The sequence below is a fragment of the Nicotiana tomentosiformis genome, chromosome 4 (genome assembly GCF_000390325.3).
Source record: "Nicotiana tomentosiformis chromosome 4, ASM39032v3, whole genome shotgun sequence".
Taxonomy (NCBI): domain Eukaryota; kingdom Viridiplantae; phylum Streptophyta; class Magnoliopsida; order Solanales; family Solanaceae; genus Nicotiana; species Nicotiana tomentosiformis.
Window position 1 is genome coordinate 65,264,787 of NC_090815.1, and position 15,495 is coordinate 65,280,281.

Genomic DNA, 15,495 nt, shown 5'->3' on the forward strand with positions numbered 1-15,495 from the left:
TTTGATGATCATATTTTCTATCACATTTAATTATAATTAGTTAGGTTAATTAAGTTAATTTTAAAGGAGTTAAAAGATCAAAAGGCTACAATTGCAATTGATCAATTAAATACAATGTGGTTATTTATCAAATTAATTTCAGCCCAAACATTGGCCCAATCTCTCATCTGACCCAATCCAAACAACCTCACCTATCTATGTTGGTGATCGACCCCCACCTCCGCGAACCAACCAAATCGTGCCATGTCACCTTCTAATCTCACTCACAAAACAAACACAAACAATATGGGTCGTCGATCCAAACCATCGACAGTCCACATTTATTCCCACTTTCTCCTTTTATTTATATCCTCCCACCAGATATTACCAAAGCCGTTGGATCACATAGATCCAACAGTTTCCGTATTTTCTCATAAAAATATTTTCAAAATATTTAATCCCTGATTTGCCAGGGCTGTTGATCTATGATCTAACGACCCAGATCTATTCCCTTGTTCTTAACTTCAGAGACCAACACCAATTACCCTGAACCCTAAATCATTTCCCCCTTTGACCTCCGCCCCCATTTCCCAAACCTCTCTCTTTTCTCTCAAACCTTCAACCTCCATCAGTCCCAAATCCTTGCACAAATATGTGCAAGGTCACATAATTAAACATCATAACACTCAACATGTCACTTACACCCATGAATCTCGCCGGATTATATCCATTTTCACCACTAGATTTGAAATTTCCAATTCTGGAACCCTAAGCTCAAAAACACTAATAGTCTGATTTCTTCTTAGTTCTTTCAAATCAAGCATTCATGGCCATCCATCTTGTCCCTGTACAGAGAATCATGCTATTTTCTTTTCATTTCCACCGATGAATTCAAAATCCCTAATTCTGAAACCGTAGATCAAAAGGTGAAACCTAAAATTATCTGGTTTCTCTTTTGTTCTTTCAAATCGGAGCATGCATGGAGCTCTTGCAGAGTTTCATCATGAGGATTCGTTACCCAGAGGTCAAACGCAGTGACCTATAGGTTTTAGAGTTTACCCGATGGGTCTTCGACTTCAACGGTCGACCTCTCCTCTCAGGTAAAATTTATCACTACGGATGTTGCTTTAAGTTGAATGATCTACGTGTGGTTAATAAAGAACCGTTAATGATTCCACACACCTGTTTTGACCTTATACTTCTATAATGATTTTGCTATGACTCTTGTGTTTGTTCTATTGATCTTTATCTTAGTGATTATTTGTTGATATGTATTATACACCTGAAGTTGCTTGCCTAACAGGCTTAGCTATAGCAATTATGAACACTTAAGGGCAAATATAAGGCTGTCATCACAGATTTAAGTATATTAGCTTATGTTATTTTGAGTTGACCTTTTCCTTCTAATGTGACTCTGTGATTCTGTAACTCTTGAAAGGTCATTGTAATGATTTTCTGTCAATCTTCATGAATGTGTGATCACATCTAGAATTTCATTATATGAATATGTTCTGAATCAACTGGATTAAATCCTACTAAGTTTCTGCACTTGTTCTTGTGTGTATTCTGACAGTTGTTATTCACTTAGTTTAAGCTATCCCCTAGGAATTTGATTAAGTTGTATTTGTAGTGTTTATGTTTCATCTGTTATATTAGGATGCTAGGCTGACCCAGATCATGACTAATGTTTACACCTAACTTGTATAATTGAAACATGCTTACTCAATGTAAAACAGTCTATTATTCTGACCTCCTGAAATTAGTCTGTTGGTCTGATCCCCATGGTATTTGATACTCCACCCTGTTGTAGTCTTGTACATTCTAAAGAATGTCTCATGTGTGTGTCTGTACATCTTCTCTTTGGCTTTCTATACTCTATTATGTCCTTACACAAAACAACATGCTTATCTCTCACACTCATGCGTATGTTCTCATGCTGCACTGTCACATAAGGGAAACTGAACCTTGCTAAGCCTCTATAAGTTGGATGTGACTGACTAATAGACTTAAGATGAACCTTCTGATGTTATCTATCTTGCTTGAGTATAATATTATGTCTTTAACTCTTAATGAACCTAGTGTGAATATAAGGTTAGGAACCTTTTAAGTAGAGAGTGATCATCTGTTAGGTTGAGACCAACTTGCTTGCTTAAGTACCCCTACTAGTGCTCTTTAGAGATTTCATATGAAGCTGTTAACTCATACATCCATTAGAAATTGAGACTTAGTCTATGTATGAAGCCCTGATTAACTTAAACATAGGCTGTTAAGGTTGAGGATCTCTATAAACTTGAACTATGTATCTCCTCTACCTCTTACGCTATATGACTTAATTATTTGAACTTTTGAAATATCCTGCTGGTGTTCTCTTCGCTTAGTCGCACCTGTAATTGGTTTCTCTGAGTATTCTTCTGCATATTGGTAGTTCTTAACAGTGAACTACACACTGATGTTTGGATTGTGATCTCCTTGGTGTTATTTGTTATCGCATGTTCATAGTAACATTTTGAACAATTCTTGGAAGAAGAGTACATGTCTAAATCTATGTATTGTTGTTACAGTTATATTGAAACTTACAATGAATACCTCATTGGTATTTAAACCTATAGGGAGTAGTAAGTGTGTGTGTTTAGGGGTATTTAGGAGTGAGATTTAATTTGTGGTTGAGATACTCTCCCACTGCTAGGAGTCCTTGAGACCCTTGTGAACTTTGAAGTTCTAGGGATCCAAAGATTGTCTTGGCTATGAATGGAATTTCACCTTAAGCCCTTAATCATTGACATTTGTTAATCTCTTTAGGGTTAGTGTCAGATGAAAGAAAAGGCTTCACTGTAATTTTCTTTACTCTATTTGACCTTACACAGTTTTATTTGCATTCCTACTTACTAATGTTTGTTACAGTTCTGTTGGGCCTTACATTGATATCATTTTTGTATAATTATCATGTTGGGACATATGTCTAATGTAGTTCTTTCCTTTTTTTAACATGTGACCAAACTGGGAATGCTGAATTCTCAAAGAACTCAGGCCCAAGTTCTAGCTCGAGTTGGAGTCGTTGAAGCTTCTGTCGCTTGTTTGATGTTCGCTGGGTCTAACCTTCTTTAGGCCCAAACCTATGAGTCCATTCCCTCCCTTTATCACTTTATATGATCTGTTATTATTTTTATGTATGTGACACTCATAATATTTGAGTGAATATTTTCTCTTATCACTTTGAATTACCTTAGGAAATCTAGGCAAGCCCAAAAATCATAGGTAAATTAAAAGAAGTATTATCTCTTACATTAGCTAAATAACCTCACATGCTTAGTTATTTTACTATACAATTTTTTTCAACTTTTTTACTTACACTAACTGTTTCTCATGAAGCTCATAAAGGTTAAAACAGATTTGGAAAGGCAAGCAACTCTCTTTCTTTTAAAAGGCCAAAATTGGAAAGTGATTTCAAGGGCAGTTTTCTACTAACCAAAGTCGCGGTTAGAGGACACCTCAAACGATCTTTCTAAACTTGGGTATAATATTTAAATCAATCTTAAGGTATATCTAAATCCTTTTTTTTAAATAACCCATGCTTTGCTAACGCCCTACAAATAACCGTTCTTATTTCAAAGGAGAAGCCTTTCAAACTTAGCCACTATTTAGCAAAATTTGCAAACATAAACATCTTGGAAATACCTTTTAAAGTTCTTTCACTCATATAGCTATATACATTTTAGATTTTATAAAAATCTATACTCCTTTCAAATGCATATACTATCTTTCAAAAGTGATAATTTCAGGCATAAACATAAGGTAAGTCACACACTTTTAAGTACTAAGTAAGATATACATATTTAATTTCCCGAACCTAGTCTAAGTCCTATGGAGCTACCTTAGGTAGATTCTAGGGGGCGCCTAACACCTTTCCCTTAGAAGAACAAAAACCCTTACCCAAAATCTCACTGGTTAGTAAACTAATAGGATAATAATTTAATAGCTAAAACAGGTACCGGTACCCTAGTATACCTTTAAATATCAGGTGGCGACTCTCTTTTATCATCAACAGGGAAATCACTAGTTGAATCTTATTTTTACTTATGCAAAATAGGGTGCAACATTATTAACAAGCCTCTGATAAGTGGCTCCGGTGTTTTTAAGCCCAAAAGACATCACATTATAGCAATATGTGCCAAATTTTGTGATGAAAGACGTCTTCTCTTGATCTTCCGAGTTCATCCTAATTTGATTATACCCGAAGTAAGCATCAAGAAAACTCATTAACTCGTGTCTGATCGTAGCATCGATCATTTGATCAATATTTGGCAATGGAAAGAGTCTTTGGGGCATGTATTATTTAAATCCTTATACTCTACACACATCCTAAATTTATTATTCTTTTTAGGCACTAGTACTATGTTAGCTAGCCACTCCAGGTACTTTACCTCTCGAATTGAATCGATATTGAGCAATCGAGTTACCTCTTCCTTAACAAACCTATTTCTGACCTCTGCTATCGGTCATTTCTTCTGCCTTACCGAAGGGAATTTTGGATCCAGACTCAGTTTGTTGACTGCCACATCCAACAGAATACCTATCATATCTGAATACGACCAAGAAAAGTAATCAACATTAGATTTAAGAAAATCTATGAGTTTTAACCTGAGTTCGGGACTCAAATCCATTCCTAAATGGAACTCCCTTTCCAAATATTCTTTAAACAAAGCCACTTATTCGAGTTCTTCTGCAGTGGATTTGTTCGCATCCGTCTCCTCCGGTACCTGGAAAGTTCTCGGTACCTGATATAATTCTGATGACTCCTCATATTTATCATCTTCGATCTGGATGTGTGGAGGCACCGATTCCTGTAAATGTTATTTGCTGGTTTCCTTACCTTTGCTACTGGAAACGGTTACTGCATTAATCTCCCTTGCAGCTGATTGATCTCCTCTGATCTACTTGACCCCTTCCGATGTTGGAAACTTTAACAGTTGATGGTAGGTCGATGGTACGACCTTCATTTCATGTATCCAAGGCTTTCCGAGGATCACGTTATAGCCCATGTCGCCATCTACCACTTCAAATAGGGTGGTCTTTGTTACTTTTCACGACCCAAAATCTAACTAGTCATGATGGAACCTAACCCAACCCGCTAGGTAGGCCAATTAGCAACAATCCGATTCAAATGAGAATAACTGAGAAAAACAAATGATGAAATAACTGAGCTTTTATACGAAATCCCAAGGATTAGTAGTACATCTCATGAGCTTCTAAGACGTAGAGTTTACAAAGCTGGTATGAAATAAATACATCATCTTTTCGAAATATACATAAACAAATTTATACATCTAAAGCTACCAAGAACAAGAGGAAGCTATAACCGGAATGCAAGTACATCTCCAATACCTGATCCCACCATACGCAGCAACATCAGCTCCGAAATCTGCACGCAAGGTGAAGAAGTATAGTATGAGTACAACTGACCCCATATACTCAATAAGTAACAAACCTAACCTTAGGTTGAAAGTAGTGACGAGATAGGACAAACGGTCAGAGTCCAACACCAATAGCCAAGAACAACTCGTAACAATATAATGAAAACAGTACAAGTAATAACTCAAGATATGATGCTTAGCTCGCTCACAGTTACGAAAAAATAGGAATGCTTTTCAGGTATAACAGTAAAACCCCAAATCTTTCATCGAGATCACCAAAATAGGAGTATATCAGAAAACTGTTATTTTTCACACAAATAAAAAATATTCAACAACAAATAAGATATTTCATTATCAGATAGCATGAGGAAAGTACATCTCTATGCCTACATGTCGTTGTGCATGAGAAGTCATGAATGTCACAATACCGTATAGCATGAGAAAATGCATCTCTATGCCTACATGCCAAGATGTATGTCAAATGTAATGCATCACAGTGATAAACTCATGTACTCACACTCTCAAAGTACTCAATCTCACTGTCTCACGCTCAATCACTCGGCACACTCAATCACTCGGTATACTCAATCACTCAGCACACTCAATCACTTGGCAATCGGTCACTCGGCACTCGGTACCAGCACTCACTGATGGTATGTCAGACTCCGGAGGGGTGGATCCTACCCAAGTGCTAATATAAAGCCAATCTGGCTGTTACACCCCATGTTTTTCGTACGTGGAAGTAAGCCATAAGTAAATTGATATAAGCTCGGAAATGAGATGTTACATTCCGCATTTTTGTATGTAAAAGTTTCGTCGTAAGCTAATCGACGTAAATTCGGGAATGAGATTATTTTGGGATTATAAGTATTACGCTATTTCAAAGAAGTGATAAGTAAATTCGTGAAGGTGAGGGGGTAAGCAAATCGAAGAAGATGAGTTTCGTCGAAGTTTGACATTTTGGGATAAAATACAGTCCAAGCTATAATACCCGATATTTATGGACTAGTACCATACAAGGTACCACATGACCATAGGTGTACAAAGTGTGTTCAAAGTAAATAGTATTCTAAGTAATTTGAGATTATTTTTAATTATGTGGATAATTGGACAATTATTTATTAATGAGAAATTAACCAATTAATTAAGGAAATAAGTGGGCAATTATTGGATAAGGATTTAGTCTTTAATGTGGCAGCCCACAAAGTCACAAAAATGTGACTCTTAAAGCTCACCTTTATGTGGAATATTAAGAATAATAGTGGCTTAGTCATACAAAGAGTGGGGCCACTCTCTTTAGTAAAGACTTCTAACATAAACCATTAAAATACATGTTATATTTGCAATTTGAGGAGATTGGCAATTCAAGCCACCAGTATGCTAAAGTTAGTCCTCCTAGGGGCGGCAATATAGATTACTTACATCCTAAAGGTGGGCCAAGAGATACTAGTGATTATGGTCATTCATATGAAAGGACTAGTTTGCTTGAACATGCAGTACTTGACAAAAGGCATGCTCGGGCACCTATTCTTTTGGAACCCCTTAGAGAGAATATTGTTGATGCCGAGTTTCCTCGAAGAGATGTCATTGATAGCAGTTCATGGGATCACCATTCATTCAATAAACAGTCAGTTTGAAAGAACTTTCTTGGTTGAAAGCAAACGGATGAAGCTTCAAATATGTATTTGCAATTCTAAGAGATTTGCAACGAAGATATACTGTGTAATCGTAACGGGATTTTGCGATTCTAAGAAAGCACGGTACAACCTTTCCCAAGAATATCATACAGATTTATTTCTACTCCAGGTATGTTAAGGCTATTCCTTCTTTCTTTTGGCATGATCTATACGACACAAACGAAACGAGCAAATACACAACTTTCATAAATGACTCTATTTATAGAAATACTAGGGGTGTCTATATTCTCGATTTCCCATGTGAATTATTATTATATCTTTTGTTCATGGGTCTCAGAAAAATATGTATTTGATAAAGTCTATCCGACAGGCATATTATTTTTATGACATTCCGAGAAATCTTATTAATGTATTTCATATGCATTTCATTCATTTATATATGTAAAGTGACCCATGACCAGATGGCGTTATATATGCGTATATTATATGTATATGGGATATGGGAAAAGGTTACGTCGTTATATACGCACCACCACTTGATCAGCTGGTATACGTTGATGATTTTGCCCACAATGGCCGAGCTGATATGATGGAATGCCCTCATATCATGTACATGTACCTATGCACGATATGACATTCATACGCATACGCATGACACTATGAGTATTTCATGATTTACAGAGTTATTCAGACTTACATGTCGAGTCTTTTACTCTATGTTTCTCTCATGTCTATTATTTACTGATTTTCATTCCTTACATACTTGGTACATTATTTGTACTGACGTTCCTTTTTTCTGGGGGCGCTATATTTCATGCCCGCAGGTCCCGATAGACAGGTTGAGAGTCCTCCAAGCAGGCTATCAGCTCAGCAAAATATGTTGGTGCGCTCTATTTGCTCCGGAGTTGCTTATTTGGTCAGTACGATTTAGACATGTACTGATTAGTATGTCGGGGCCCTATCTCGGCCTTATAACATTTATGTACTCTTAGAGGCTTGTAGACATATGCCATGTATATGAAAGATTGTATGGCCTTGTCGGCCTATGTTCAGTATACGAGTGATTATTTTGGCATTATAGGCCCGTACGTCATATGTATAAGTCAGTATATCAGGTTGGGTCGTGTTATGTCGAGTGTTCCCTCATGTTTTATTCTTGTTACCTCATATGACCCTTTTGGCCCATTTACCCATGTTGATGTGATGAGAAAGATACGTTGCGTAGGTACTCGGTTGAGTAAGTGTCACGCCCCAACCTCGGGGAGCGCGACCGGCGCTCAACCGAGTGAACTCGGTCGAGCAAGCCTATTAAACCTTTGCTACCCGACTCATTCATAATCCAAAAAGGGAACGCATCACCATTTGTAAAATAGGGGAGAGATCAGTTATATAAATATATAAACGTTGCTAGTTCATTTTTCATTATATACATTATGTCATAGTTAAGTTTCCAAAATACAACTCGATCCAACGACCACCCCAACATATATACATGACCCACATAAATGTCTACGGAGCCTCTAAGGGTACAAAAGAGCAACATGACAATGCCGGCAACAAGACCCAGGTTATACCTCAAAATATAAAAACTTATACAAAAGAAGGACTACATGACCCCAGGAAGAGATGGGGCTCACCAAGACTGTTGTGATGAGTGTGAAAGAGAACACCACTATCTGCGATCAGCACTATCTGCGATGGAACCACCTACATCCATTCAAAGATGTAGCGCCCCTGGCAAAAGGGACGTTAGTACTGTCGAATAGTACTAGTATGTAAGCCAAACACCAATCTAAGTAGAATGAACAGTGAAACAAAGAGAAGGCAGTCACAACAATCAATAAGTACTTCACAGAAATACAAAGAAACACCAAGTAAGGATCACATAATTTCCAATTCATTCTTTTCATCTTTAAGGTTAATAATCTTTAGTGCCAAAGCCACAACTCACAATGCCACTGTATTTTTACACGGAGTCCGGTCTCGGCCCGACCGGCTAAGCCATCTCAAGTGAGACATATCCATATCCACATTGTAAATCAATGATTCCAACACAAATGCCACCATATGTACAGCATGGCATCCGATCTCGGCCCGATCGGCTAAGCCATCTCACTTGAGACATAACCTCTTTCAATTGTTCACTCAATTCACAACTCTTTCCCATCTTTCGTTACATGGCACAAACAACCTCATTTATTAAGTAGTTCTTGGCACTTGGGAATATTTTACAATTCAAGTCTTTCCCTTTGTATTCATTCAAATAACATCATCATTCATGTTGATAAGTACCATCACATAAGGCATTTCACACATAAGGGAAGGAGCTTGGAAAATCATGATTTCGTTCTCAAATAGCATGATGACATGGTAACCATTTAAAACAATTAGGGAACATGAATCTTTCAATCCAACACACTAAGGCAAACAATTCTAGTATGATCAAGTTGGAACTTACACCAATTATTCGGGCACCAGGAGTTCGATTCTAAGAAGAAAAGAGTTAGCCATACATACCTCAATTGCGCTTCTTTAGACTCTACAATTATCTGGAACCCTTAGCAACCTCAATCTATTTTTGCAATATACAAATTGAACCCAAAATTAAGAAAATGTTCATAGTTCTAGTTCACTTTTTATTTTTCCCACACTCTTTATATCATGCATGCAAGATGAACCACTCTCATACCCATGAAGTATTACCCTAGTACCCCATTATAGCTATGTTTTAAATTAAGAGCTGGGGTGATGAAATCTTACCTTTTTGGATGAAGAATTTGGTGCTCTACTTGAGTATTTCCAAGCTTTAAGTGATGGTTGAAGATTAATTGATGAAAATTAGGCCCTCCCTCTAGAACCCTCTCTCTCTCACACTAGAAATATGAGAAATGAGCTTCAAAATGGACTAAAAGGGTGTTTTAATGGAATGGGGGTCGGGTTTTAAATTAAGAAAATGGGTGCCCCGACACAGGTCTGCGGTCGCATATGCGACCGCATAATGGTTATGCGGTCCGCAAAGTGACCGCAGAAATGGCCCTCAGGGGCCTGAACTTACGGCCCAGGTATGAGACCAGTATGTGGTCCGCATACTCGTTCTGCGGTCGCATAATGCACCGCAGAACTCCCTCCGCAAAAACCCAAGAGGGGTTATGCGATCGATATGCGGTTTGCATAGTGGTTATACAGTCGCATAATCGACCGCAAAGCTGACCTCAAATTGGCCAACATACTGCTTCACTCTGCGGCCATTATGCGGTCCGCAGAGTGATTATGCGGCCGCATAATAGGCCGCATAAATGCGTCTTTTGCGAAACATTTTCCTCTAAGTCCGTGGGGTACTGTTCAATCCAAAAAGTCTGAACCGCGGCTCACAAGCTCGCCGTGAAGAATTTCTACTATGCAGGAATCTATATTGGCACCACGAAACCCCGAGTTTTTGGTTTAAATTTTTACGGGTCCTTACATCCTCCCCCACTTAAGATCATTCGTCCTCGAATGAGGATCAAGGTTTGCTTAACACAGTTTCAGTTGTACCACGTAACATCAGCCCCAGATTTGCCTAACTTCCTAACTTTCTAAATATTTTGCCAGAGTTTCCTTTGTATCTAGGCCTATCCACCTGTCAGAGAGCCCCCGAAACACACCTTAGCAACATGTATAGAGTTAAATGACACAACAAAATGTAAAATAACACCAACCGAAGCCTCATGGGGGACATATAACTAGAAAGTAGTGTCTTTATATTAGCCGAACAAGTGATACAAAATTTGTGGGGGGGGGGGGGGGAGGGACAACTTTATAGAGCTATTACATAGCTATTCAAATAAATGAGGGTACTTTTTTTTCATTTCATTCTCGGCTTCCCAAGTAGCTTCTTCGACTTGCTGGTTTTGCCATAATACCTTTGTGGATGCAATTTCTTTGCTCCCTAACTTTCGGACCTGTCTATCAAGAATAGCAACCGGAATCTCTTCAGATGACCGTTCTTCACTAATATCGATGGTCTTAACCGGCACAATAGCGGACGGATCTCCAACTACCTTCTTCAACATGGACACACGGAATACCGGCTGCACTAATGACATTTCAGGTGGTAGATCAAGCTTGTACGCCACCTGACCTATCCTTTGAGTAATTCTATACGGCCCGACATACCTCAGACTTAATTTCCCTTTCTTTCCAAACCGCATGATCCCCTTCATGGGAGATACCTTTAAGAACACCCAATCATCTTCCTTGAACTCTAAGTCTCTGTGACGAACATCCGAATACGATTTTTAATGACTCTGAGCAGTTTTCAACTGCTCTTTTATGATCTTAACCTTTTCGATAGCCTGATGCACAAGGTCTGGTCCTATTAGTTCAGCTTCTCCAACCTCGAACCACCCAATCGGCGATCTACATCTTCTACCATATAAGGCCTCAAACGGCGCCATCTGAATACTGGCATGGAAGCTGTTGTTATAAGCAAATTCTATGAGCGGCAAATGATCATCCTAGCTACCCTTGAAGTCAAGCACACATGCACGCAACATGTCCTCAAGCGTCTGAATAGTCCGCTCAGCTTGCCCGTCAGTCTGTGGATGGAAAGCCGTGCTAAGATTTACCTACGTACCCAAACCTTGCTGAAATTTCTTCTAGAAATTAGCTGTGAACTGGGCCCCTCCATCAGAAATGATGGAAACTGGAGTGCCATGAAGCCTAACTATTTCCTTGATATACAATTGAGCATATTGTTCCGTAGTGTCAGAGGATCTAACTGGTAAGAAGTGTGCTGATTTCGTGAGTCGTTCCACGATCACCCAAATTGAGTCAAATTTACACGGAGTGCGTGGTAACCCTACCACAAAATCCATATTGATCATTTCCCATTCCCACATTGGAATTTCTATACTCTGTGCTAACCCACCGGGCCTTTGATGCTCGGCCTTTACCTGTTGACAGTTTGAACATTTTCCCACAAAGTCCGCCACACTCCTCTTCATGTTATTCCACCAGTAAACTTCCTTGAGGTCATGATACATTTTTGTAGAGCCTGGTTGCATGGAATATCTCGAAGTATGAGCTTCTACCATGATTCTTTCTCGAAGATCATCTACGTTTGGAACACATAGTCGTCCTTGGTACCGTAATGTACCGTTATCCATGTCAAGAGAAAAAGCCGTAGTCTTATGTTTATGAATCCCTTCCTTCAGCTGCACCAATACTGGATCATTGTATTGCTTCTCCTTGACCTCCGTCACAAGCGATGATTCCTCCCTATTCCGCATAATCACTCCCCCTTCATTAGAGTTCGCAAGACGAACTCCCAAACTGGCCAACTGGTGAACCTCCCGGGCCAAGGGCCTTTGACATGCCTCCAAGTGAGCCAAACTACCCATAGATTTTCGACTAAGAGCATCCGCCACCATATTAGCTTTCCTCGGATGATACAAAATGTCGATGTCATAATCTTTGAGAAATTCAAGCCACCTTCTCTACCTTAAGTTCAATTCCTTTTGCCTAAAAATATACTGAAGACTCTTGTGGTCCGTGAATATATCTACATGGACTTCATACAAATAATGACGCCAAATTTTTAATGCAAAAACCACCGCCGCAAGCTCTCAGTCATGAGTTGGATAGTTCTTTTCATGATTCTTAAGTTGCCTTGAAGCATATGCTATAACCTTACCATGTTGCATTAATACACACCCAACACCGATCCTTAAAGCATCACAATACACCACAAACCCCTTGGTACCCTCTGGCAGGGTTAATACCGGCGCCGAAGTCAATCTTGAATTCAATTCCTCGAAGCTCCTTTCACAAGCATCGGACCATTGGAACTTAACCGCTTTCTGCGTCAATTTAGTCAATGGAGAGGCAAGAGTGGAGAACCCCTCCACGAACCTCCTATAATACCCGGCCAAACCCAAGAAACTGCGAATCTCTGTTGGAGTAGTAGGTCTAGGCCAATCCTTCACCACTGCAATCTTTTGAGGTTCAACCTTAATTCCTTCTCCGGAGATGACATGACCCTGGAATGTAACAGATTCAAGCCAAAATTCACATTTCGAGAACTTTGCATACAATTGGTATTGATGAAGAGTTTGCAGAACTGCCCTGAGGTGATCGGTGTGATCCTCTCGACTTCGTGAATACACAAGGATGTCGTCAATGAATACTATCACAAAGGAGTCGAGGAACGGCTTGAAGACTCGATTCATAAGATCCATGAAAGCTACCAGGGCATTTGTTAGCCCGAAAGACATTACCAAAAATTCAAAGTGCCCATATCAGGTTCTAAAAGCTGTTTTCAGAATATCCTGCTCCCTTACCTTCAATTAATGGTACCCGGACTGCAAATCAATTTTGGAGAAGAACTTAGCACCTTGTAATTGATCAAACAAATCATCTATTCTAGGCAATGGGTATTTGTTTTTGATTGTGACTTTGTTGAGTTGCCGGTAATCAATACACATCCGCAGCGATCCATCTTTCTTTCTGACAAAGAGAATCGGTGCGCCCCAAGGTGACACACTCGATCGGATGAAACCTTTCTCTAGCAAATCCCTTAGTTGTTCCTTTAGCTCTTTTAATTCTGCCGGCGCTATTCTATAAGGTGGAATAGATATAGGTTGCGTGCCCGGCATCACATCAATCCCAAAATCAATGTCCCTATCTGGAGGAATTCCAGGGAGCTCATCCGGAAATACATCGAGAAATTCATTCACAATTGGTACAGATTCAAGGGTAGGCACCTCAGCAGTGGTGTCTGTAACTCGGACCAAATGATAAATACACCCCTTCCTGATCATCTTTGTGGCCTTAAGGTAAGAAATAAACCTACCTTTTGGCATAACATTATTCCCCTCCCACTCAACAGCTGGCTCGTTAGGAAACTCAAGCCTCATAATTCTGGCTCGGCAATCGAGTTTGGCAAAATATGAATAAAGCCAATTCATTCCCATTATTACATCAAAATCAATCATCCCTAGTTCAATAAGATCGGCCATGGTATCCCGACCATGCACCGTGACAACATAATCCCTAAAAACCTGCAGCCATAATAGACTCGCCAACCGAAGTAGATACAGAGAACGGCTCATGAAGCTGTTACGGTTCTATCCCGAAGCTCGTAGCAACATAAGGAGTAACATAGGACAAAGAATATCCGGGATCAATAAGGGCATACACATCATGAGATTGAACAGTCAATATACCTGTGACGACATCTGGGGAAGCCTCTGCATTCTATCGACCACTCATAGTATAGAATCGGCTGGGTCCTCCCGAACTCTGTGCACCACCCCTAGCTGCACCACGCCCTGTGGGTGCTGGAGAGCCTCGATCTGGAGGGGGTGTTGAAGATGTAGTAGCTGTAAGACTGGATGACTGAGCTGTGCCCCTACCTGCACCTTGACGGGATGCACAGCACTCCCGCTGAATATGACCTCTCATCCCGCATCCGTAACATACTGGCATGTCCAGGTAGCAGACTCCCGAATGTATCCTCCCACACTTAGGGCATGGGGCCCTCTGCTGCTGCTGGAATCTCCATCCTGATGGTGGGACCCCCTGCTACCCTGACCGGGCCTAAAGCGACTCCCCTACTGCTGACCGTGCCCTGATGGTGGGGCACTAGCTGAAGACTGAGCATAAGACTGGGGCGGCCATGATGATCCTCCCCAAAAAGCTGATCTCCCACCTCCGAATGAATCACCAAGGTTGCTCGCTGATCGGGCCCTACTACTACTTTCCCGTTCCATCCTGAGCTTTAACTTCCGAGCCTCCGTAGCTTGGGTAAATGCCACCATCTTCCCATAGTTCATGTTGGAATTTAGAGTAGTTGTGGCAGCCTCGTTAATAACCAAAGGGCTAAGGCCCTGCACAAATTGACGCACCCTAGTCTCCATAGTCAGCATCATGTGAGCAGCATACTTTAACAGGCGCACGAACTCCATATGATATTCCCACACACTCTTTCTACCCTGTTTAAGGGTCTCAAACTCCACAACACAGGCTGCCTTAGTCTCGGCACTTAAGAAATGGTCTATGAAGGCATCCGCAAACTCACTCCATCCCTCCGGAGGGCTCCCCTGCTCACGGGAATCCTCCCACATCTCAAACCAGGAATATGCCACCCTTTTCAGATGATAGGAGGCCAACTCTACTCCCTCTGTCTCCGTAGCACGCATAACTCGGAGAGTTTTATGCATCTAATCAATGAAATCCTGAGGATCTGCCCCGGGATCAGTACATGTAAACACTGGAGGGTCTAATTGAAGGAACCTGTTTACCCTGGAACCAGAAGAATCTCCTTGCAAGCTAAATGAGGTGGGTGCAACATTTGACCTCTGAGCCTGGGAAGCTACTAACTGAGTCAGCATCTGCATAACTCCTCTTAGATCCCCATCAGAAATACTGGGACCAGGAGCTGGGGCTGGAGGTGGAACAGGTATATCGGCGGGAGGTATTGTGGCACC

General features: G+C 40.3%; 1 protein-coding gene across 1 annotated transcript; it reads right to left on the bottom strand.

Annotated features, from left to right (window-relative positions):
* Nucleotides 1–14,619: 14,619 nt before the first annotated feature.
* On the bottom strand, nt 14,620–15,228 carry LOC138909832 (uncharacterized). The gene has a single exon (XM_070201049.1). It carries the CDS (start codon nt 15,226–15,228, stop codon nt 14,620–14,622), a length of 609 nt encoding a protein of 202 aa, XP_070057150.1.
* Between the last annotated feature and the right edge of the window lie 267 nt (nt 15,229–15,495).

Coding starts and splice junctions, on each gene's coding strand:
- LOC138909832 (XM_070201049.1), bottom strand. CDS start 15,228: ATGCATAAAACTCTCCGAGTTATGCGTGCTACGGAGACAGAGGGAGTA.